Source organism: Ptychodera flava, chromosome 21, assembly GCF_041260155.1.
Source record: "Ptychodera flava strain L36383 chromosome 21, AS_Pfla_20210202, whole genome shotgun sequence".
Classification (NCBI taxonomy): domain Eukaryota; kingdom Metazoa; phylum Hemichordata; class Enteropneusta; family Ptychoderidae; genus Ptychodera; species Ptychodera flava.
Genome location: NC_091948.1, coordinates 7,397,656 through 7,421,496, shown reverse-complemented (window position 1 = coordinate 7,421,496; position 23,841 = coordinate 7,397,656). Strand labels below are relative to the sequence as shown.

General features: G+C 38.0%; 1 protein-coding gene across 1 annotated transcript in view; it reads left to right on the top strand.

The window, feature by feature from the left end:
* The first annotated feature begins 11,809 nt into the window (after nt 1–11,809).
* The window catches only part of LOC139121263 (stimulated by retinoic acid gene 6 protein-like), a 91,524-nt gene continuing 79,492 nt past the window's right edge, over nt 11,810–23,841 (top strand). The window contains exon 1 of the mRNA XM_070685997.1: nt 11,810–12,219. Within this exon, the coding sequence (XP_070542098.1) occupies nt 11,954–12,219 (266 nt within the window). The 5' untranslated portion in view covers nt 11,810–11,953. The remainder of the gene's footprint in view (nt 12,220–23,841) is intronic.

Sequence of the window (23,841 nt, the reverse complement as noted above, 5' to 3'; positions counted from 1 at the left end):
AGTGTCTCACCCTTCATTTGACACAGCGCCGCTCCCGGCATCGCTTCCGAACGACTCGCCCAGGGATTAAGTGCTACCCGAGCAAATAGAATCATTAAATTCTTGAGATTTTATCAAAAATGAAGCGGAGTAAACGTTTACATTCAATGTCTGCAGTTATTCTCTCTAGACTGGCTATTATCTGCTAAGATATCGATCGCCGTTTTCAAATTGCATGCAGACGACAATGAATCACACATTTGTTCACATTAAATCTTCGTTAAAGGAGAAAAGTAGGTCCAATATACATGTATATGGGACTTGTTAATCAAATTGGCAACCAGGCCGACCATGGAGCAAAATACTTCACACCGAGGACGCTTTCTCCTTAGCTTTACATTTGGGACGTAAATCGTCATGTACGAAATATGCCGCGTTATTTTTGGCGCATGAAAAATAGTCCACACTAAGCTTCATTTGCCAACATTAACATTTATCGTTGCACACAAACAGACTAATTGAACATTGGCCACATCAGTGGGATCTGAAATTTGGGTATGTATGACTAAGACGAAACAACTTACTGTTTATCGCAACCGAACAAAACATTATTGAAAGACTCAATATTTCACCTAATAGAGCTTAAACTTTGAAATGAAAGTTGTAAAAAGCTCCATCTGCATTGGTTAACACATGTCATCACATAAAAAGACCCAGTTTTCCCTACAGTATGACGTCACACCATTGGTATACGACTGCGTTGAATCCATATTCCACATGTGGATATGAGACCCGGACTACTTTCAACATAAACAAACAAAATGAGCTGTTCAGAACTGATTTTCAAATTCCCGAAACGCAAAAGTGGGAGGGTGGAAGCATAAGGGAAGACGGGACACTAAAGTACACGTGTAAAATACAGAACACTGTTGATACTCAAAGTTTTATAATTTTGTTTTTATAAGCGTTGATTTGTGATGAAACGTTTCATTTCTTCACCACTGACATTTAAATGCGGGACGCTGCTCCGTCGCTGACATTTTGTGTTGTCTCTCTGAACGTCAAAAGAACCTCTGTTGATGTCCATCAACAGCATGATAAGAGCAGACGATCACCCGAGACAGAGTACCGTGACCGCTACAGCAGCAGGGATGTTTTCTGAAGTAACGTTGACGGGTTGCAAGTTCAACATCAGGATCAACGCTGCCGGTGCATTTATTGTAGTAGCAGGCTCCGAGTCGAAGCAAGGATGCATTGTGGTGACGATACTTCTCCAGACTTGAGACACATCACAAGAACAAATTGCGATGATACTTCGCAATATTTCCAGCACATTTTCAATTCAAATTATTGCATTGTGCATGCATATCGTGCATCACGTTTCATGAATCATACCTGGTTGTTGAACTTCAGTCGCCCGAGCCTTGACTTGTTTGAGACACTTGTAACAATTTTTGAATTCGAGCCGAACACCGTTCTTCATTACATTGAAACAAGCTTTTTTTTGTTCGTAAAATATAAAACAAACAATTTCGCAAAACATAATGTTGATAATTTAGAAATTTTATACAAAGTTTACAAATAAGAGTTCTTTGAATGATGTTTGAATATTGATACAATAGCAACCTGTTCTTGGTAGCGTCAGCTGACGGATATATCGCGACATCCTGGTTGCATGTCCAGTCATTTCATGAACGAATTTTCACATTGATTTAAATTACCTACCAAATAAATACCTTGCATTTAAAATCCCCGGTCTTATATATCTTCGACTGCAAACCCGAACGAGAGATGTTATTGTCCGTATCAGCAGCTTAGGCGCGCGCGAAGCGCGGTCATGCCAGCTGTGACCTAACCATGACCGCATAACACAAGCGCATGAATTCTTTCAAGTAGTCCCTGTCGTTCTTTCCCAGCGTAAGCGTGAAATAACATGCCCGGAAGGTTTATTGACGGAAAATTGGGTCTGTGCATGTAATAAATATATAATCCCCGGTATTCCTCACTCGTGTGGTTCGGTCGAGGACGACTAATTCCCCGTGTAGCTATCGTATCCCCCGAGCCGTAGGCGATCGTATCCCTCCCGGCCCTTTTTTGCAAAGATTCATTCAATTTTCATTAAATTGTGAACCCATGATCAATATATTGGTATCGTTCACCTTTTAGCAAGACAAGCAGTCGTAAGTTGGGTGAGAAAGAAGTGTAAATTTACGCAAATTTATGGAAATCCTCTGATTTTTTTACTTCTTTTTTCTCACGTGTTCAACATTTTAAAACATTTAACTCCAATCTGGTTAGGTCAAATTTTGTGTTTTTTATATTGTGTTCTTTAAATAATTGAAACAGAACGGCAATTTTGTTTGACAACAAAGTCCTTACATTTTGAACAAGAGTCATTTCAATTTTGCTCATCATGATGTGAATCACTTCTCTGAATGTCAGTTTTTCCACCCCTGCCATTTAAGAATTAGAACTGATAAATACAAAACAAAATTGTCTTGTTTTTCTACATATACTGCATATTTAAATGATAAATTATATTTCATAAAGTAGTATTTAGTTTTTGACTTAAATTAATTTTTAACATTAATACCAAACTTGAGGTTTTCTACCTAAAATATCTACCCTCGTCATCCTTCGAGTAAACAATTAATACATACTAAACTTAAGATTGTCTGCTTTCTAGAAAATATATACCTATAGGGGGTTTTCATGTTATCTTTGATAAGAAATATGGCTTTGAAAAAAGTGTGTTGGTTATGTGCAACGCTCCCTTAACTATTCACCGGAGATGGAGATAGAATATCGTCTTTTGCCATGCCAACCTTTCGCAACTTACAATTATTTTTCAATTAGTATTGCTGAAAGGAATAGAAGTAGACAAAGAAGGGTCTTTTATTCTGAAAGTGATCCGTGTATAATGCAATTTGGTCGGCATCCGTAATTCATCTTCCCTGTAATTTTAAGATAAATGCCGACCGTAGTACGATGCATATTAAATATATCAGAAACAGGAAATAATCTCATTATTGTAAATTAATGAAAATTATTATGGTCCCTTTGTTGAATTTTATATCTCCGTCGTCGGGGTGATCTTCCACCATGATTTCTTCTCAATTCGCGTAATTACTACATCTCTGTACGAAAGAGACTTCCTACAGTTCACTTGCATTGCCAAATTGTGTTTTATATATATATATATATATATATATATATATATATATATATATATATATATATATATATATATACACTTAATAATTACACAAATTACACTTAATAATTACACAAATTACCTTCAGTAACATATATTATTACTTCGTGCTGGAAGTAATGTATGCTATTATTTACAACGCTCTGCTTTGCATCGAGCACTGTAATTTCCCACGAGGACATCTGTATACTTCGAGATAGAACGGCTTTATTTATGGGGTAGGGTGGGGCGATATGATCGTGCTGGGCGAGTTTTGATATCAAGACCTAACTTTTGCTGTATACAAAGATCGACAGGCGCAAGTAAAGCAAGACGCGGCAGTCAAATCTATAAAATCAAAGATAGCAGAAACTCCGGTCGTTAATCCTGCAATTGACGTCAGATGTTGTGGCTGCGTGAGCACAGTCTGCCTCCCTAGGTACCAATTCTATGGCAACGCAACAGTCCAGGTTTTAAAGGAACGCCACGATCAAAGTCAACCATCGGGTTATGAAGGCCTTCACAATACCCTTTGGGTTCAGACAAGCTAGCAAAACAAGCACATGTTTTTTGGCGCAAGCTCGAGACACCGTAGGAACAGGTATTTGGAGTTTAAAATTTTTAGAATACCTTTCCCGTCTACGGCTTGTTTGGTCTTTTTAAAGCTTGCAGGGTAAATTAAGTTATCACCTTATTTTTGTGAAAATCGAAAATCTAATTTTCCCAATAAAGTTAACATGGCTGCCATTTTCGATTTCAAGTTTCGGTAAATTTTATGGTTATTTTAATTTCTCTAGTGTAAAAATTTGCACGTTGACCTGGATTTTTATTCTCGATTACGAAAGAGATTGGTTAAAGTCTCCCCAAACACAGTTTGGGCAATAGTTTATTTCACTATCAAGGCGCATGATAACCTTAAAAGCATGTTCTTGATTCCGTTGACTGATGATGCCGATACTCGCGTAGTAATGTTTGATCATCATTGTTGCATGCTCAAGTAATGGTAAACCCAAAGATACAGTGACATGATTTTAAATACATACCCAGACCATGCAGGCAAGATATCTTTTCTCGAATGAGACAGTTGTTTTCATAAAGCACTTAACTCAGCGAAATTTCATCATATATATGTAATACCTTTGAGAAATGCATTACTTTTATGATAGCTTTGTAATTGAGTTGGTGATATCAGTACGATCTCTTTAAACTTGAACTCCGAGTGTGCAATGAGGCCACAGCCGTCGGCAATGAACATCACGAACGTACACCGACAGCTTTTAGAAACATGTTCATGAGAATGGGTTGAAAGCTACCAGAACTTGTTTTGCTGTACAAATCTCTGGCATGATATCAAACCTTTTATATATTCAGTTCATTCCTGTCAAAGACACATTTGTTATTTTGCATGTGGCGATACCGACAACATAGGAAGCCACTGTCTGCATGGACACGTGTAATGTGGCAAAGTACAATGTCACAAGAAAAGGCCAAGAAAAATAAAAGTTTGTTTCTCATCCTCGCGCGCGTCAATTCAGACCCGCCGCGTCAACCTTTTTTCCTGCCCATGAGGAAATAAAATAAAAAAAACGCAAAAATACGCAACAATAGTGCATAACACAGTGCTGTATAAAACAGAACTGTAAACAAAATAACTGACACGAACATTCCATTCAGAACTGTACACGTATGTCACTGTTATATTAAGCTGTCAAAATCTATGCATTGCTGCACTAAAAGTCAAATAACAGAACTGTTGCTACACAAAAACACTAAAGTAACACTGCTGTATTTATCTCTGCATGCATTTTTATGTTGCTTTCATGTTTTCGCGCGTTCTTGTTGGTTGAAGAATAAAAAAAATGAGAAAAAAAAAACAACCCGCGTCACCGTATCATTTTTGCAATATGTCTAGGACGAGAAACAAAACTTTTTATTTTTCTTGGCCTAATGTTTTGCCTTTGCAACGATCGTGATGGTATTTGCCTGGTGATTTCAATGCCACCTTAAGATTGAGAATCACTGACAGCGCAGAATGCCATTATACGTTATTGTATTGACTCCAGCTAGGTATAATCATGATTGTGTCCCTTAAGCGTGTGTTTCTTTCACCAAACCAATAAATCATTGCTTTTGGACTCTGCACCAATGACAATTGTAATTTCACTTCACTGACTTGTGTGTATTAGCAGCCATTATAAGCATGTCAATTATTAACGCCTTCGATTGAAAACGTCTTACTTTCTTCTCTGCGTATAGACAACATTATCACTAATGCATAGGAAATGAATGCATCAGAGAAAGCAAACGCCACCAGGGAATGCCTTTAATGCCGGCCAACGTTCGATGGTCGATACACCTCACAAATCTTACAAGGGCTTAGTGGTTAAGGAGGAAATGGGTCAGCACTTATAGACATTGGATTTACATTGACCCTACCTTCAGGTTGCGATGTCACTACATTTACGAATTTTAGCGTGGCTGCAATGTTCGTAGGGCACTGTCTCGCGACACGAGATATACAGCGCCATCCGATCAAAAGTGTGAATGCCTGCAAATATTCTTCATTTTGATTAAATAATACGGATATCACAGGGTCATGATGACAACAAGTGAGATTTGTTTCATGGGCGGAAGGCAACTGATACTTTATCATAAGTAATCCAAATACCTAAGTAGTGAATCTGAATCTCGTTCATTGCACTACAATCACTTATTATCCTCACCATACCAGATTTTATCACAATGTTACTCAATTACAGAAATACAAGATCTACCAAAAACTACACAACCAATCCAACCACACACATATACACACACATATGTGTATAAAATATATTATATATATATATGTACACTCGCTAAAGTGTTTTATGTGTCCATGATTTCAGACATTGAGCTGCCGGAGTCGAATCCTGACGCTAACAGCCCAGTTTAATGAGGATTCTTTGCCCCAGCCAATTGATCTTTCAATTCGTCTCAAGAAAGTAACTTAGTTCAGCAGTTGTCTGGGTCCGGATTGGATGTCAATCTCCGTGGAGTTGTTCCTTTTTTATTGTCAATGCAAATGTTCAAAAGTCACTGAGGTTGCAATCGGCCGTTAACAGCACATAAGTAGGATAACACAGAGCACCTAGGCCCTTGTTTTCTAGAGTGTTGGAGCCTAAAGGACGTGGTCACTGAACCCTTTTTGCTATTTGTGAACTTCTATTACAATTGCATCTTGAGAAACCTAAACCTTCGGATTTCTCCTGTTTTTAAAAATCCCTATGTTATGCTTCCATTAATCACAAGGTAAAATATTTTGTCGGATTGAATTTTAAGAAGCCATTAGTGCAAGCGATCGTTGATGGATTGTTTGTCTTTTCCTAATGCAACGCAATTTCCCCTTCGAAACCCACATTGTGAAATATGAGTATCTTTGATTATTTCACTGTTACATTTCCAGGTATAATAATCATCACGAACCATCACGGTAGAATTTCTTTACCTCCTGCAGATTATCATCAAAACTCTCGATGCTTTCATCCGTATTATGGGTAACTCCATGTTATGAATATTTAACTGCAGTCGAAAGAAAGTTTACAAAAATGAAGAAGTCTAAATTATGTGCTGCAGGATACTGAAATACAATACATTTATAAAAATGCTGTGGTAAGTTTTTGAGAGAGAGAGAGAGAGAGAGAGAGAGAGAGAGAGAGAGAGAGAGAGAGAGAGAGAGAGAGAGAGAGAGAGAGAGAGAGAGAGAGAGAGAGAGAGAGAGTGAGAGAGAGAGAGAGAGAGAGAGAGAGAGAGAGAGACAGACAGACAGACAGAGAGAGAGAGAGACAGACAGACAGATAGACAGAGGTTTTAACATGATTACATACACTGTAAAAGTAATGCATGTTACGCGACTAGTATACAGTAGTCAGTATTTTGAGTTTCCTGTGGTTGAATACAGACAATATCTGAGATCACCTGGTGCATTTCAATCTTTTTTGTCGACAATAGCGTACTGTGGTGACTAATATTGAACATGGAATGGCTGAGTCTCCTGGCAGACGGCATTTAATACTGTGTAGAATATGTTATCACCGGGAACTTTTCTTTGAATACAGAACAAAACAAGACATACGTCAACATCGCTCGAAAACATCATTTGAAAGTGAATGGTTGATAAAAGTATCGAATAGAGTGTTCATTTCAGACAGTAATGACTGTGCACGGAATAAATAACACTGACTCCAGAAAAATTGTCTTTTTTTGCTGGGGTGTGTATGACACACAAGAACAAACACAAATCAATCTTCTCGGCAAGTAATTCGCATACCCACTGGCAGGTAAGAAGTCTGCTGTTGTCACAGTTACAGTGCCAGCAATTGTTTGTGGAGGAGATTGACATAAGTGATTAATCATCCGTTGCCGGGTCAAAACTCACGCATCGCGGTAGCTTGCATTTCAATCAGCGGTCGACTTCAACACCTTTCCGGACTTATCACATTCAACATCTCTCACCATCTCTCGGCAATGACGGAATAACTTTGAGTACGTGCGACTTGTTGCGGTTCAGGGTCGAAACAAGTGTCGACGTTCGAGGCTGTCTTTCTGACCCAAGTGATTTATGGGAGTCGTCAGTGGAAAGTTTTGATCTTTCTCGCGATCAAAGAGATCTGATACATTCATTGTATGTGGTTTGAATATTTCATCACTCTTCGACGACCTCGACGGCATCGAACGAAAGCCAAATGTAAACATGTGAATGAACTGTTGACAGCGCCGTCACTGAGAAACTCGAAGGCTACTCTTCGGGCTTAACTTTAATTGACAACGCAGTAAATAGTATAAGATTGATTTTCGGGTGAGAATAGTGGGAACGCGAACTTCAGAGACCCTATTCACATAAAAGCCATCGCTAATACTGACACTATCTAATAACTGACACAGTATTACGCCCTCAATAAACAGTGTTGGATGGCAAATGCAGTCACTGACCACAAAGTATAGGGTTTTTAAACTGTCTTGTGATCGATTGCTCAGCTGGACGATCGATATGCCAAGTGTAGTTCCAGTTAACCCGATACTCTGTCCTCGAAGTGGTCCATTACTCAAGTAAAGTTATACGTCACTGGCGACGTCAAGATTTATCTGTTCGTGTTGCGCTACGTAGAGACGACCATTTTTTCTCCCAAAAGTAGTCAATATGGTGGTTTCAATCGGGTTCGAACTCGCAGCGTACGGTAACCAATCACCTAGCGGAGAAGCCATAGACAAAACCGCTCGGCCATGTGCTGCGACTCATTTGCACAAATAAATCATTATTATCGATGAAATATTTGCGCGGATCACCATTTCCTGCAACAAATAGAGAGGTTTTCGGTTAGTCGCCGGATGTGCAAAATAAGGAACGTAAATAACTGTTACTCGAGTATTTCAACGGAAGGCTTAACCGAGAAAAAAGTCAATGTTAACGAGGGTTACCGAATGATCACCAACGAGGGATTATTCTTTAAGTCTAATACGACTTTGACTTTCGAATCGCCAAAGGGTGATCGTACCACCTTTGTAACTTTTACGAGAAAGTCACTGTCTTTCTGTCAGTAGATCCACGGCCACCACAAGTAGTAGCTTTCAACATGAACGCAATCATACGAAACGGTGATCTTAGGGGCTTTATGGGTCGTATCAAAAAATTATAAATAATACATACTCAGCAAGTAAAAAGATCAAGTAAACATAAGTTGCCGTGTATTGTTTTTTATTGGCAAATGTGCGAATACGTATAAGCTAGGAAGTAAGAGTCTTTTATTTCCCTGTTGATACGGCGTATGGGAATCTGTGAGATTTTTCTTTTTTGAAAGAAATTGGTCTTGGCAAATCTAAATACAGTTTGTATTGGCAGTAGACGTCGAAAACATCAAAACTGTACGGTACGATACAAGATTACCTTCTTTGATTGTATGGATGATACCGTTAAAGCAGGTAACTCATCGTTCAAAGATTGTCAAAATGTCTCACAGGTATGTTAATACGATAGGCTGTCAGGTGCACAGCAACAAATGCAATATTATTGATTAAAACACTAGGATACCAAATATAAGTCGATTTGCAAACAATATAGACACCCACCTAATTGATGAAAACATCCGCAAAGAAGTTATGTTGACGAACACAACATATGTTGGAAGTTAGTATACTAGGAAAAAAGAAGGTATTCTTCACTTTGAAATGAATATGAAGGTTTTACTTAATGCTCTTATGACGTGGCAGATATGAGTAACTAATGGTGAGATGTCTATTGTGCATCAAGACCTGTAGTGATATCTTTGACAGAATGAACTTGTTTTATTTTTAGGTCACATGCGTCGCTAGCTCTCAGGCTGGCGCTAGATCTTTATCCCTTTCGTACCAAGATATGTTCAGACATGGCAGAAGATGAATTCCAGACGATGGCTCATGTAAGCTTGAGTATCTGTAAATAAATTCTATGTGGCTGAAACGTACTTAAAGTCTTCGTGCATTCCATACTTTGAATGAAGAACCGGAGTACCTCTCAGTCAACCATAGACTCTCCAAACAGCGTTTTTTGCAAGGTCTATAAGCAAACCAAGATGAGTAAATCCCCAGAAGGAAAGATAAGTTCTCCTTCAGACTTCTCCTTTACTTTGTATCAAAATATAGTGAAGATAAAAAACATTGTGAGATTTACTTTCGTGTGAACCTGGAATTAGACAATCGTATTTCAATTTTCCACAATATCTTTGATAAGTGGTAAAATGGAAGAATATTCAGTTTCAAAAGCACTGACTTTGTAACTCTACGACCCATTCTTACATTGCAAAGCCTGAATACCAGAGTCGGTTAAGGTACTGAAAACTTCGAAATTCTTCTAAAGGAAACTTCAAACCATTCCCTTTTGAAATAAAGAATCAAAATCTGGGATTACCGTGGAAAATTTGATGCCATAGAAAGTTACCTTAACTTCATCCATCTTTGAAATTCAATATGTATATTGTGCATCAAGACCTGTAGTGGTCTCTATGACTTTGTTCACTCCACGGGGAAAACTGTAGTTTCAGTTTTCCAAAAAAAACGATGGTGACTACTTTGTTTATTCCACGAATTTCAAAAGAAAATCCCACAAGCGGAAGACTGTGGTAAAGATTTGAGAGTCCGAATGCCTATAATAGAGCCTCACTCAACCATAAACAACCTGAAGCAATGGTTATTGATACAAGTTATTTCGAGAGGATAGAATGGGCACGTTTCAAAAGCCCCCGTGACGTTACTATGGCACTTGATGTTCTATGATGTTTTTTTAACTAAATACAATATTTCTCATGGAGTAACATCTGCTCCAACATGTTATGCCTAATAAGGCCATTTGCATATGACATATTCGAAGGCTTTAGCATATCAGCAGGCAGTCGCTTCTCAACGACTTTGTTCAGAAAATATGTTGCGGATGTTGCCAGCCAACCACACGAAGGATGTGTTACGATCTTTGGCATTACAAAAAACCAACCGTCGTCATTACAAAAAATGAGTAGAATTCTGGGAAAAAGTTTTCGATACACTCTGCCCTGTAATCCATCCTTCAAACAACTTCAACAGAGCTGCTGCTATGCAACATAGTGTGTTTTTCATACCGGCAGCATGTACTATGTGTCTATAAATTTAGTCGCTCGTTCAGAGTTGTGTTATAAACTTAGAATCTAACCAGCATTACCGACCAGTATCATCAAATGATTATGTTTGTCACGTTCGGAAAAGAATGTGCTGGTCAACTTTATACCAGCAGTGATAACAATCGGTCTCTTTAGAAGTTACGATGACAGGGGTAGCCAAGTTTTATTACATGCCATATATATAGCGATCGTCGCACGCCAGATGCGATTCAATGGTAACTTGTTGATGCCGTCGCAAGCTGCATATTATTCATCATTTGACTGAAAGTGACCAGGAACTATTTTCGACTTGACATCTTCGAGATTTACAAATTATCAAACAACATGTTTTACGTAGGAAATCCGGTTTTTAGAAAAACATGCTTAAAAACCAGCATTACTGCCCAGCACCATCTGATACTGATGCTTATCACGTTCGGAGAAAAAATGTGCGGGTCAACTTGAAACCAGTAGTGACAACATTCGGTCTCTTCAGAAGTAAAGATGTCAAGGCTAGTCGAGTTGGTCTATCTTGCAGTAAGACAGGAAAGGTCTTTACACGGCACATATACTGATTGTACAGGCACCGTTGTCAAATCTATTGGTCGTTGAAAATATAGCAATTGATACCTTTTACATATTTCTTCATTGTGATCGTAATCGTACCGATTTTTATATAAGAAAAAGCAGTCTTAAATTATAGAAATATAATAAATTGACAAATACACAAAAAATTATAGAAATATAATAAATTGACAAATACACAAATACATACATACATACATACATACATACATACATACATACATACATACATACATACATACATACATACATACGTACCCACATAGTATAAAGGAACATACCAAGATACATAAATGAGTCGTTTGCAAACATTGATCAGTCAAGTCCTGCGCCCCAATATTAGAGATTGAAACTGAATCATGTGACGCAGGTGTGCAAGTACTCGAATCACGTGATTCAACGTTAACATAAAAGAGTGTCTGCTATCGTTGCAGACATGAGGTCTGCCCGTAAACGTGATACAGAGCAATATCTTTGCCTAACACTGCGTCGCGGGCACATACAAACAAAGTTGCTCGTCATTTCCAACATCGCAAAGAATAGCTGACGAACCATGCTCTTCGTTCTGAAGGGACTCCGGACTTACACGATAGACTACTCCTGTGTTCTACTACTGCATGTCATCATCGGAGGCATTGCTGACATTTTCTCTCTCGTCGGTTTATCGTTTGACGTGACATTCCAGCAAGAGTTCAACGGAAACCTGACGCTGAACGATACCGTAGAGGACTTCACAGACGTGTTCTACGAAAGCATTCGCGAAGAGAATGTTCTCTTAAACGACACGCATAGGAATAGCACCGACGTTCGTCAAAACTTGTAAGTAGTGTAAATACATAAAGAGATAAAATTAATGTATATCCAATTTCGGTATTTTGATTTTATATTCATAGACTCAGTATTAGATTCCGGTTAGCTGTCGATACAGCTTATGTCGCTGTTGTTTTTAGTGATGATGATAATGTGATGACGATGATGATGATGATGATGATGATGATGATGATGATGATGATTTGACGATGACGACGACGATGATGATGATGATAATGACGATGACGACGACGACGATGATGATGATGATGATGATGATGATGATGATGATTATGACGGTGCTGATTGTGAAGACGATACTTTCGATGTTTTTGTTGACGATGCTATCGCTGATGCTGATAATTTCACGATGACAATGTAGGCATTGTTTTTTCACATCCTTTGGAATCGCAATTCCATTCTCTCAGGAATTCGTGTTTTATGGTCAATATGGAATCTAAAGTGGATTACTGTGTTCCAAACATCCAGTTCACCACAGTCTATCTTGCTAATTGAAAGACTATACTGTAGAATGATGTTGAGCTTATTTGAAAAGAAATATACGAGAAACGAAGACCGTACATTACTTAAAAATAATAATAATTTAGTACACGCAACTATTTCGTTGACCTGATTTAGCCTCGTTACGCCCATCACCATATCACCATACCCATTAATAACCATGGACTATCCTTTCCAGTCGATTGGATTACATAACCCAAGCTCTACAAATTAAGCCCTTCAGTAACTACTCGTCATGTTTGAATGATTGATATTACAGGGGTTCACCGTGTGTTTTTATAAAAAATAACCTAAACAAACAAAATAACGCTGTCTTAAAAATGGTGGACTACAAAAAGGGATTATTGTGCTCAATTTTCCAAAAAAGCATGTTGCCATCAAATATCCGATAAGACAACGGAGAATGGAATAGAACTCAGGCAGTAGAGTAGAGTAGAGTAGAGTAGAGTAGAGTAGAGTCGAGTGGAGTCGAGTCGAGTAGAGTAGAGTAAAGTAGACTAGACTAAACTAGACAAGAGTGGAGTAGAGTAGAGTAGAGAAGAGTAGAGAAGAGAAGAGTAGAGTAGAGAAGAGTAGAGTAAAGTCCAGTCGAGGAGAGGACAGAAGACAAAAGTACACGATAGTAGAGGACTATGCAGTATTGTACCATTAAGAAGCGATTTGTGAGCAAGTAATTCAGTGATAGTACGCATTTTACACAATATATTTTCCTATTCCATGGACTTGATGACACTGATGAGAGTCAAAACGTTGATACAATTAGTACAAATACTTTTAATGGTCCACAGAGAAAGAGTAATTTTTTTATCACTGCAAAGACTTCAATTTTATCAAATGAACACTCGTCATTGATAAATGACTTACTATCGATAAATTTGCGTACTCAGACAGTGCTCATTTTTACGATTTGCATAAAAATGAATACAGGTATAAACGAAATTCAGCATTAATTGGGTTTAAAATTTGGAATGCTAAGTATCTGGTCAAGTCCTTGCCATAGCAAGTGTTTGGCAGATTTAAAATTTAAGATTGACGATCTGTCATATGTTAAGTGAGAGATGTCGTACTGATGGAGTACAGATTTGACATTTAGCTTTATCTCTATTCATTATTTTCAATAAGATGGATTGATATCTAAAACAATTTATGTAAAAATGCCAACACAAGTGTGACCACGGAACGTTTGTCAAACATTTGAGATGAACGGATAACTTAGATTTTAATAAATAATATTCGACGTTCCAGTCATGTATGGCCGCCGCGAACAATTTCACAAAAACTGTGACTCAATCGCTATAGGGATTGAAACAGTGACATTTTCAAAGACATTAGCCTATGGCTCAATAACGCGAAACATTATCCGAAGATAGGATTTTAATTACATAAAGTGAAAACAGATATACACTCAATGGGGCTGAAAATTCGTGCACTGGCGATAGACATTTATATGTTTTCTGTATTCATTTCAGTTACCTAAGGTTTTAAGATGTTATTAGAATCAGCTATGATTAATACCAGGAGATGGGACCGGAGTATTCTTAAAGTCACTGTATGGCATTTTCATTTACCAACGATTCCTTGAGATTATACCCAATACTTTTCTTTAGCACAGGACGGATTCTTCTGCTATCGCCGGATTCCGAGAGCAAAACAATGTTATCCCTCGTTGACCGTCGTAAACAGAAGTTGTACCGGCAATGTCACGGATGTGGAGGAGAGTAGCTTCTATACAAAACGCCCCTTTACCCCTTCAGGAATATTTTTATATTGATGTTCAAAAATGAGGTATTATTTATACTCGGAAGAAGGTATAGAATGACCCATTTTGTGTAATTATTCCGGGATCAAATCTCTCCTTTCTTGGAAATATGTATATTTTTTCGGTTCATAGATTAATTTAAATTTGTAGATAATGGAGCTGTTGGTCATCTTCAGCAACATAAAAATCACCATTAACATCCGGTCTTTTGAAAAAAATTAATTCAATTAATCCAAACTTAACCTTATCATAATCCAGCAATTCACGTGGATTAAAGGACATGCCTATTTGTCCTCTTTAGCCTGCACCAATCTCGTTCAATACTGAAGCCAAAAATACCACTATGTTTTATTCAGAAACTTTGCTATATTCTTTTCACCAAGCATCACTATATGTAGTTGTTATGGATTGGGTTCCGTCCGAACGTGCGGGCGTCCGGAGCTGTTTCTCGGACAAGACAGGACGGATAGGCTCAAATTTGGTGAGAGAACAATGCACCATAGCATACATTCGAATATCAAATTATTTTGTCATCCGAACCAACACGGCCTTCAGGCGGCAATTTTTGGGATTTTACAAATATCAATCATAACTTGAAAACTGTTGGCCAGAATGTCATATATTGATACATTGTATAATCATGGAAAAATCTTGATCTGGTTTGATTTTGGTTGGAGTGCCATGGTTTGCATAATTCTTGAATTTGTGCACTTTGCTAAATCTTAAGAACTAAATTTGATGTAACTGTGTAGGCACTCAAAGTGTCTTATAATTATACTGTACCAAAAGTTTGGATGGCTCATTTGCATAATTAACGAATTATTGTAAATTACGCCATACATCGAAATTCGATGCATGCAAATCATTAGCACTCTAAGATGTGTTGGTCGTGCATAGGTAATGCTATTGCGAAAGTTTGATTAGTGTGGCATACTGATTATTAGCTCATTTGTACATTAAATGAAGGCAAAAATGTAGGCCAAAAATAAATACTTGAGGCCCTAAATTTGATTTAACATAAACTGTTTATTGATTATACTTAGGCCCATCCAAACTGTCATGAAATTATGATTATTAGCATATTTGCATATGTGATGAATTTCTGTAATGAAGTCATTTATCAATAGAGAATTGATGGATTTGGAACAGACTTCTGCTATCATACATAGACCTAGTTATTTTGTGAGTTTTATATGCACAGCATTTTGATTATTACTTCATTTGTATAATTTATCAAATTAATTTATTTCATCAGGCCATATAGCAATAATGATTCCATTGATTTTGACAGTTCATGCTATTTATTGATCATTTTCGGTCCAACTATACTGTAACTTCGTTGAATATGACATGCTGGTTATAGGCTCATTTGAATATTTGATGAATGTTGGTGGTATTTATATCAAATATCAATACTGAATACATTGATTTTGACCAAATGTCTGCTTCTTATTGGTCATACTCAGGTCTACCCATGGGGTAAGTTTGATGAGCATGGCATTGTGATTATTAACTCATGTGCACACTTAATGAGCTGCTAGACGTAAGCAATAAAGACATAAAAGTTGAGTACAGTTGAATTTAATGAGAATTCTTCAGTGCATTTCTTTTATCTTCAATGTTTCTAATTTGCATGTTAATGACCCTGCAATTAGGCCATATATCAAATGTGAACATATTGTCTTTCATCAAAATTCCGAGGTACACTGCTTAGACCTAGATCACGTTATGCATAAAGCTTGATGAGTATGACATTTCCTAATTTACGCATTTTCATATTTAATGAATTTGAAATGTAAGTGGGCCACAAATCAGCTAATGCCATGACGTATATAGATTGATTTCAGTCATATGTTAAGCATGTACCTTTGGGAAAGGATGCTGTCGGTTGGAGGCACCACTCTAGATTTGTACACAAAAAGGTCAGTGTCATGATGTTCCAGGTCTTGATTCTTGTTCTCTCCATTTGCAAGACAGACAGATGCACGTCGGTTTGCTTTGTAGTTTGATCTGTCAAGGCCATCTTGCAGTTATGTTATTTTGTTATTTTTTATTTGTGACTGTCCAGAGACACAACTCACTGATTCTAGAACCAGTTTCAAGAAAATTTGGCAAATGGAAAAAGTATGTTGAAGTACAGATGTAAAATCAATTGGCTCATGTGATATAACCTGATGTGGTCACCTTGCAGGCATTTTGCTTTAATTTTTGTCAGGCTGGAGCTATTACTCTGCTATGCACAGACCAAACTCATTTAACAACGTCACAAAGACAAGTTGCTATGACATGAAGACATAGCTCATTGGCATCAAAACTAGTGAGACAGGGATACACACCCAAAAAAACTACAAAGTACTTTCAAAACGTTCTGTGGTCTATATGACGACATTGTGGCCAAATACGACACCTCGGTCAGTCAAATGATTAGCGACAGCATTCTCGGCTTTGACTTTTTACAGTGGTTCATAAACTGTAGCACTTAATACAATTTAGACAAATATGGGACCAATCCTGACGGGTGTAGGATGCTGGCAGGGTACGCTTACCCATTCCGAACACCTTGTACCACAACTAACTATCACTGTTTCATGATGGCCCTACTTAACTTTGTAAATCACAAATGTCCCCTGAACTTGATAATGTATTACCTTGAATGGAAATGATTATTGGACCAGTTGAATGTCATATAGTAAACACCTATTACCTAATCATGAGGGCCATAGCGCCTGTTTATTACCCAGAGGGGCCGTGTGTTACCAGAAACAAATCTATGTGTTTCTGCTAACGTACGGCCATGGGGGGTAATTAACAGGTGGTATGGCCCGAATAAAGATTATGTTATAGATGTTTTATAACACGTCTTGTGGTCACATGTTGTTTTATATTAGAGGTTTTCATGTGTTTTGATGCTCTGCAACAATCCATTGCAACAAGTTTACGGTAACAGCGGTACCAATTTATTCACAAAAATGCCCTAAGCATACCTAGCAACATCCTTGGTTGCACTTAAATCTTTGTCGAAGTTGAACCGATCAAGTCACTACGCTGTTTGAATGGAAAATCTTCCTGTTTTCGAGAGAGGCTCGTCGCTCATCCCGGGCGCTCATCACCTTCTAGTCATCCGCCATTGTTTCAAAGCTGCAGACGAAACTGCACGCATGGTCACGTGACCAAAAACTTTACCAAATTTGGCAAAAGACTACTTTCAGTTTTTCCCTAGGGAAATAGTCTTTCCAAAATACCCTCTGATATCACTTTTGTCGATTCAATTGGGACTACACGTATCTATTTTCTCATCGCGTGACGTATTCTGATGAATCGCAACACGGAATGAGCATGTGGCGTGTTATAACTATGAGTATATATACCTGTACTCACTAGAAATACATTCTAAGTGTTACATTATTTTGACTTCATTTCAGAATATGTAATCAAATCATCTTAATTAAAGGGGGGACTGTGTCATTAACAATGAGTTTTAAAACTATTTCAATATCAAAATGCCATCCACAGCAAGTCGTCCAGTCATATAAATGAGTTTCTACAATTCCTTATGACTGTTTGAAGCGGTATGATAGTCTGCAAAGTTTAGTTTGATATTACGTCAGTGGAGTTAGCTTCTCACTATATAGCATCCAGTATAGGCTGCATTGGTATTTTCTGTCACATTAAGTTCCCTCTTGTCCATCTGCATTGAGCTATATCTTCTCTTCAAATCATAAAATATTTGCTGTTGTTCACGACACTTCTGAGTACCGTTGTTAACTTTTTATAAGGCTCGGTAATGCCTTTCTCTTCCAAGTCATTTCTTCACCTTGACCTGATAACCTTTGACCGGGAATCGGACCGCCTGTAAATGCCGTTGTATTGAGCACTGTTCCCAAAACTGTTATACCAATTGCTGCTGCCATCACTCCATGTATATATACCTATATATTAGGTTCCTTTTTAATAATATTTTACTGCTCAAGGAAACATTTGGTTTCAGCAGCTCCAGAAACAGCCGCTGCTTGTCTAAGACTTCTGTTCAGAGATGGCTTTCTGGGTTCCCAGCCATGGAATAGGCAATAGTCAATCCAGTCAATATTTTTCCATCTCACAGTTTGTTCCCAACCATCTTAGTGTCTGGCATATATCATTTGAAAAACAAAAATTAACAAAACAATCATGTAAATAATATCACATCCCATCTATAAAATGTGGGCGCGCCTCTTTCCAAAGTTCCATCTTTTGTGTGTGGACCTAGTTTGCGACGGCTTCTATCGTTATAGTTACACTGTCGACAGACGGTTTAATATATAGTTCACGTTGAGTTGTTCCTGCTGTTGATCCTTTAACAGTAATAGTCTCACCATACTTAGATGGAAAGCATTACTATTCTCATTAATGATTGTGTCCGACTATTTAAATGGTATGGTTCAAAAAAGCCTTTGTCATTTACATTATAGGTTTAAATCAAATATTTGAGAGATCTTCCTCTTTTGGGGTTTAATATTCCATCTCGATGTTTGTAAGCCTGTGGCCAGTGCCAGTCACTGAATTACTTGAGCTCACAAGTAATTCACCTACCTGAAGCAGTTTCCAAGTCGACGTGACTGCCCAGTGTACTTGGATGGACTGCTCAATGGTCAGCTATCAAAGGCTGTCGTAACCGGATGGCATATTTCCTCCTGCATGCATGGAGGAACATTAAGTTTTCCTCGACGATATTCGGGGAGAGGGACTTGTGCACTGCTTCTCAATTTGCACATGTTTTCTGACTGCAGGTCATATAGGGCGATACCCATTCTGTCCTTCCTAAAGCTCAAAAATATCTCGGTTGCATTCAATTAAACTATAATGATGGAGATGAAAGAGTATGTCTCCATAATATTTGACTAGCTGACTCACAATAAATTCGGCTACATTTTATATGACTCGGTCATTTTAATGGCCAGGGCAAAGACCAAGTCAAAGGTATCCAGCACGAAGACAAAACCACTCTAAAATTAAGCAGAGCAGCTGAAGTGTTTCTTTTTATTGTGTCTGACTTGGGTTATGGGTAATGACATAATGTGTTCCTTCTGCCTTCGTTCCTCCTGGAATCCTCCTGCTTTACTGTGGTACGATTTATGGTACGGCATTTTTCTCTTTTTAATATATAGAATTTTCAAAAATGATAACAAAAGAAGAGTGAAATATTGAACTCGAAAATATTGGTGATGCATCTGATGAAGATAATGTAACTAAAGGCGCTTTTGAAAATGGTAAAGAATAATTTCCTGAGAACTTCACTTAGGCTTCATTTGTTGAAGGAGATACAGAGAGTTCCAGGGGGTAGATACAGATAGATTGACGGAGATGAAAGTAGACCCGACAACACACTACAATGACCTTATAGGTATATTGGTGTAAGTGATGAAGTTAGATCTGCTTCTTTAAGACGAGCAGAAGTGCGAAAATGAGACTTACATTACGATGGCTTTAAGCTGGCGTACAACAAGGGGAACGGATTTATACAGTGAGCACATTAAAGAGAAAACCAGGAGGTAGTGTATTTGTGAGAAATATAATTTCACATAGAGAGATTACTAGGGTCCTGCAAAAATATCACACGGGCTTCTTACAGGGCTCCTTCCTTGAATGCAGACAAGACGCAAGTAAATCACCTAAAGCTATGGATTGAGGCCTGAGTTTTACTGTATACTTACAACGAATGAATACCAGATTGAGGCCTTTTCCTACATTCCTCTAACGTTTAGCTGCATTAACACCTTTCAGGTCTTTTAAATCACTCAGTGATAGGTTTTGTGCCATACATTCCTAATTTACTCATTATATTCGCCTTTTCTTCATCGCTAAGGGTCTTCATTAAATACCTGATTTCCGTAAGAATTATGCATTTGAAGGCAATAGCAGTGATGTCAAGAGTTTGTCTCATTTGCGTTTTACTGGTCAATAAATGTTCACTGCTTTCAACCATGAAATCAATATCTATGTCACGCGGCAGGGCCATCCCGACCCTCATCAACATTTATGATGCATCTATGATGTTTACAATATTTATAGCAACTGTCACTGCCGGGTCTTCTTTTATACTAATGCCATCAACAATGTTGACCCTTCAGTTCTGAATTTGGTACATATGATAAAAATTATTATATTATTCGCATGATTACACTTATCGGCACGTTGAATGTCGTTAATATGAGTTCAGTTGGTTCATTACAAAATTTGAGGCCCATGGTATGGTTGTCATTTTGCCAATAAAGGCTACGGAACTGGCTGGTAGGGACATTGTAATAGCAATACCATTAAACACTATTTATCCACCTCTTTTTTGTGTATCCACTATAGGCGTGCGTGGTGTGATTTCTAACTCTAACTCGAGTCTCAGATCCTATGCCGGAAGCCACCCGCACAACTTATACTTCATGTCAGTGGTGTAGTAGATTAATGTGTGGTGAACTCCAAGACCTATAACAATGATACCGGGGACCACTCCATCTAGTAACCCGGGTAGGCTGTGAGCAATATTATAGGGCAGAAATTTTTACAGCCTCAGGTTCCACCTGAAACCAAAAGGGGTAGCATCTTTGCCTGCTACGGTTGTACGCCGAGTCCACATCTTTAGCATATCAAGGGCTGCAGAGGATGTTTATGCTGTTGTACTGCAACTGACTTCATAACAAACTATTTTAGGACTTTGTATCACAATATGTAATCCCTGTTATTGTTCCGGCTAGTCTTTGTACCGTGGTTAATTTTCAGTATCGTGGATTACAGTAAGATCTAGATTTAAACCTATTCCAAGTCCATAATTGCTGGCTATGTTTACAATAGCAATAGAGAGAAAAATATTTTTTCACAGACAACCCCTGATGGACACTGTGAAATTGCCCCGCTTATGGGCGTTGTGACGCTGTGGGCATAGCTCCTTAAGCATTGCCCTGAGATTGCAGGTGACGCGTAATTGTATTAAACCACTATCCTAAGATGGGAGATCCTGCAAGAATTGCACAAAATTGGTCATTTTATACTACTCTTGGAATATGCATCCATCTGGATGCATATTCCAAGAGTAGTATGCGATATGGCAGTTGATGCGTAGTTGTTAGCACTATCCTAAGATGGCATGTGACGCCATCAGAGTTGGGGGTATGCAAAAATTACATAAAGTTGGTCATTTTATACTACTCTTGGAATAAGCATCCAAGCCTAGACCCAGTGTCAATTTCGACGTGAAGACTTTGGATGTAATCAATATTTGTGGTGCTACGCTAAACTTATCATCTTTGCGATACTCAAAAATGTAGGAAAATGTATGTTTTGGTTATGCGTTTATAAACTCTTTTCGATATTTAAAGCTTCAATCACTTTTCAGACTACTCCTAAATGCAGAAATCTCAGTCCATTGTGCCGAGCATACGAATCCCTTTATTTCCACCATAGACCATGAGCATTTTTGCAAGACTTACCATTGATCTGTTTAAGTCATGCGCTCCCAAACTACATTAAATCTTCGTATGTCCTTTCGCTCTTGACTGGTCCCATACATCTTTCGCCATGATATTTCCAAATTAGGTCAGTTTTTCAGTATGTCCGTTTTATTTAGGACAGATTATCCTCCTGGCAATCGGAAGGCAAAGTTGGTCGCGTTAAACGAGGATTCACTTCCCTCGTAACGGAATTTCCTTAACTGATAAGCCTGAAATATTCCACCTCAGGGAGCACTTCTTGAGTCAATTGCATTTTCGAGCTTTAGGCACTAGTCAAAGGTACAGCGCCCCGAGGACAGAAATTCGCGGTCTTTAAAATTTTATCAATTCTCTGCTGATCAGCCACTTATCGGGGTTCATTTTAAATCTCTTGGTGAAAGAAAAGTTCACCGTCTTAGTCTTTCTAAAATTGTATTTTCCCCCATAGAGTTAACAAAGAGACAGCTGCCATTTTGAATTTCAAAATCGGGAAATCTTAGGTAATTTGTCTGTCTTCTAGAGAACGGTTGAAAATTCCATTGAGGAAAGTTTGAGTAAAAGTTTAAGTCTTTCACTTTTGAGGCGCATATTACCTTAAACCTGTCTTATTCTATCGAAGGTGTTTTGCATTCTGGTCGGAATTAAAGCCATTTCACCGGGGCATTTTACGGCAATTATACGATGGAAATAGTCCATATTAGTACGGGTCTATTAAGCTGCTTGAAAGGATACCCATATATATTCGAAAGAGAGGTGCCTCGATTCAGTAATGCTGTATAATCGATCAGAGCAAACAAGCGTAGAACAAAGACTGGTAATGTCTTGAATTTTCGGTCGTTGGAGCCGTTTCATCAAACAATCTACGAGAAGACGGACGTTTCTTTCAGAACACATAATCCCAATTTATGAACATCCCCTGGATTTTTCGTCCCGCTAAAGAAGGTCATCGTGACAGCGACGGGAATGCTTTCTGACCGACCATACTGGCAAACAGCGAAACAGTTAATGAAACCGACGGGGTCATAATCAAGGTCGGGAAGTCATAAACACATCACAGATGTTTATCACCGATGTAACTTCACCATTGTAAAATTAATGTTTTTCCAATTTTGGCGAACGTTAACGTTCGCTCGATACAGACTCAATCACGTTACCAAACCAATCATAAGACAAATATACTGCGATTACTCTTTGGATCGCGACCTTTTAATGGGAAGATATTCTTTATAACGTTTCACATGGCCAGTTTAGTGATAACATAAAATGTTTACGAGGTAAAGCTGTCAAATACGACCTAATAAATGAAGGTAATAATTATATGTATTTTTTCACGGCAACCTCCGTGCGAAATACCGAATATTTTGATAGAAACGGAAAAGAGTTTCAATAAACACCTATTGATTAATTGCTAAGGACAACCCTGCCCTTTCTTTCCGCCGTTACCTTAAGACTTTTCTCTTGAAACAGTTATTAACCTTTTTCTTTCGCCCAGCCTCCAGTCCCAGTGATTCAACATTTTCTCTAATACAGTGTACTTTGTCATTTTTGCGCCTCGAGCTCTGTTCTCAGAGATTAGGTGCATTACGTATGTAATTTATTATTATTATTATTATTATTATTATTATTATTATTATTATTATTAATATACGACCCGAATTAATAAATGACATTTATTCATTTGAGCATGTTTTGTTTGTATCATACACTTCTAATGGTACGATACACGTGTGATATCTACAGAGTTTCAGATCTTTCTGTCGGACTCGATCCTTTAGTAAACAACAGGAGGTCTTAGGGAAATTTGGTTGTTACATAGGTTAAAAAAAATATGTCATTTAAGTGGTTGTAGAGAGTGACTATGCTGGATCTGAACTGCGTTCGAACTTTGACTTT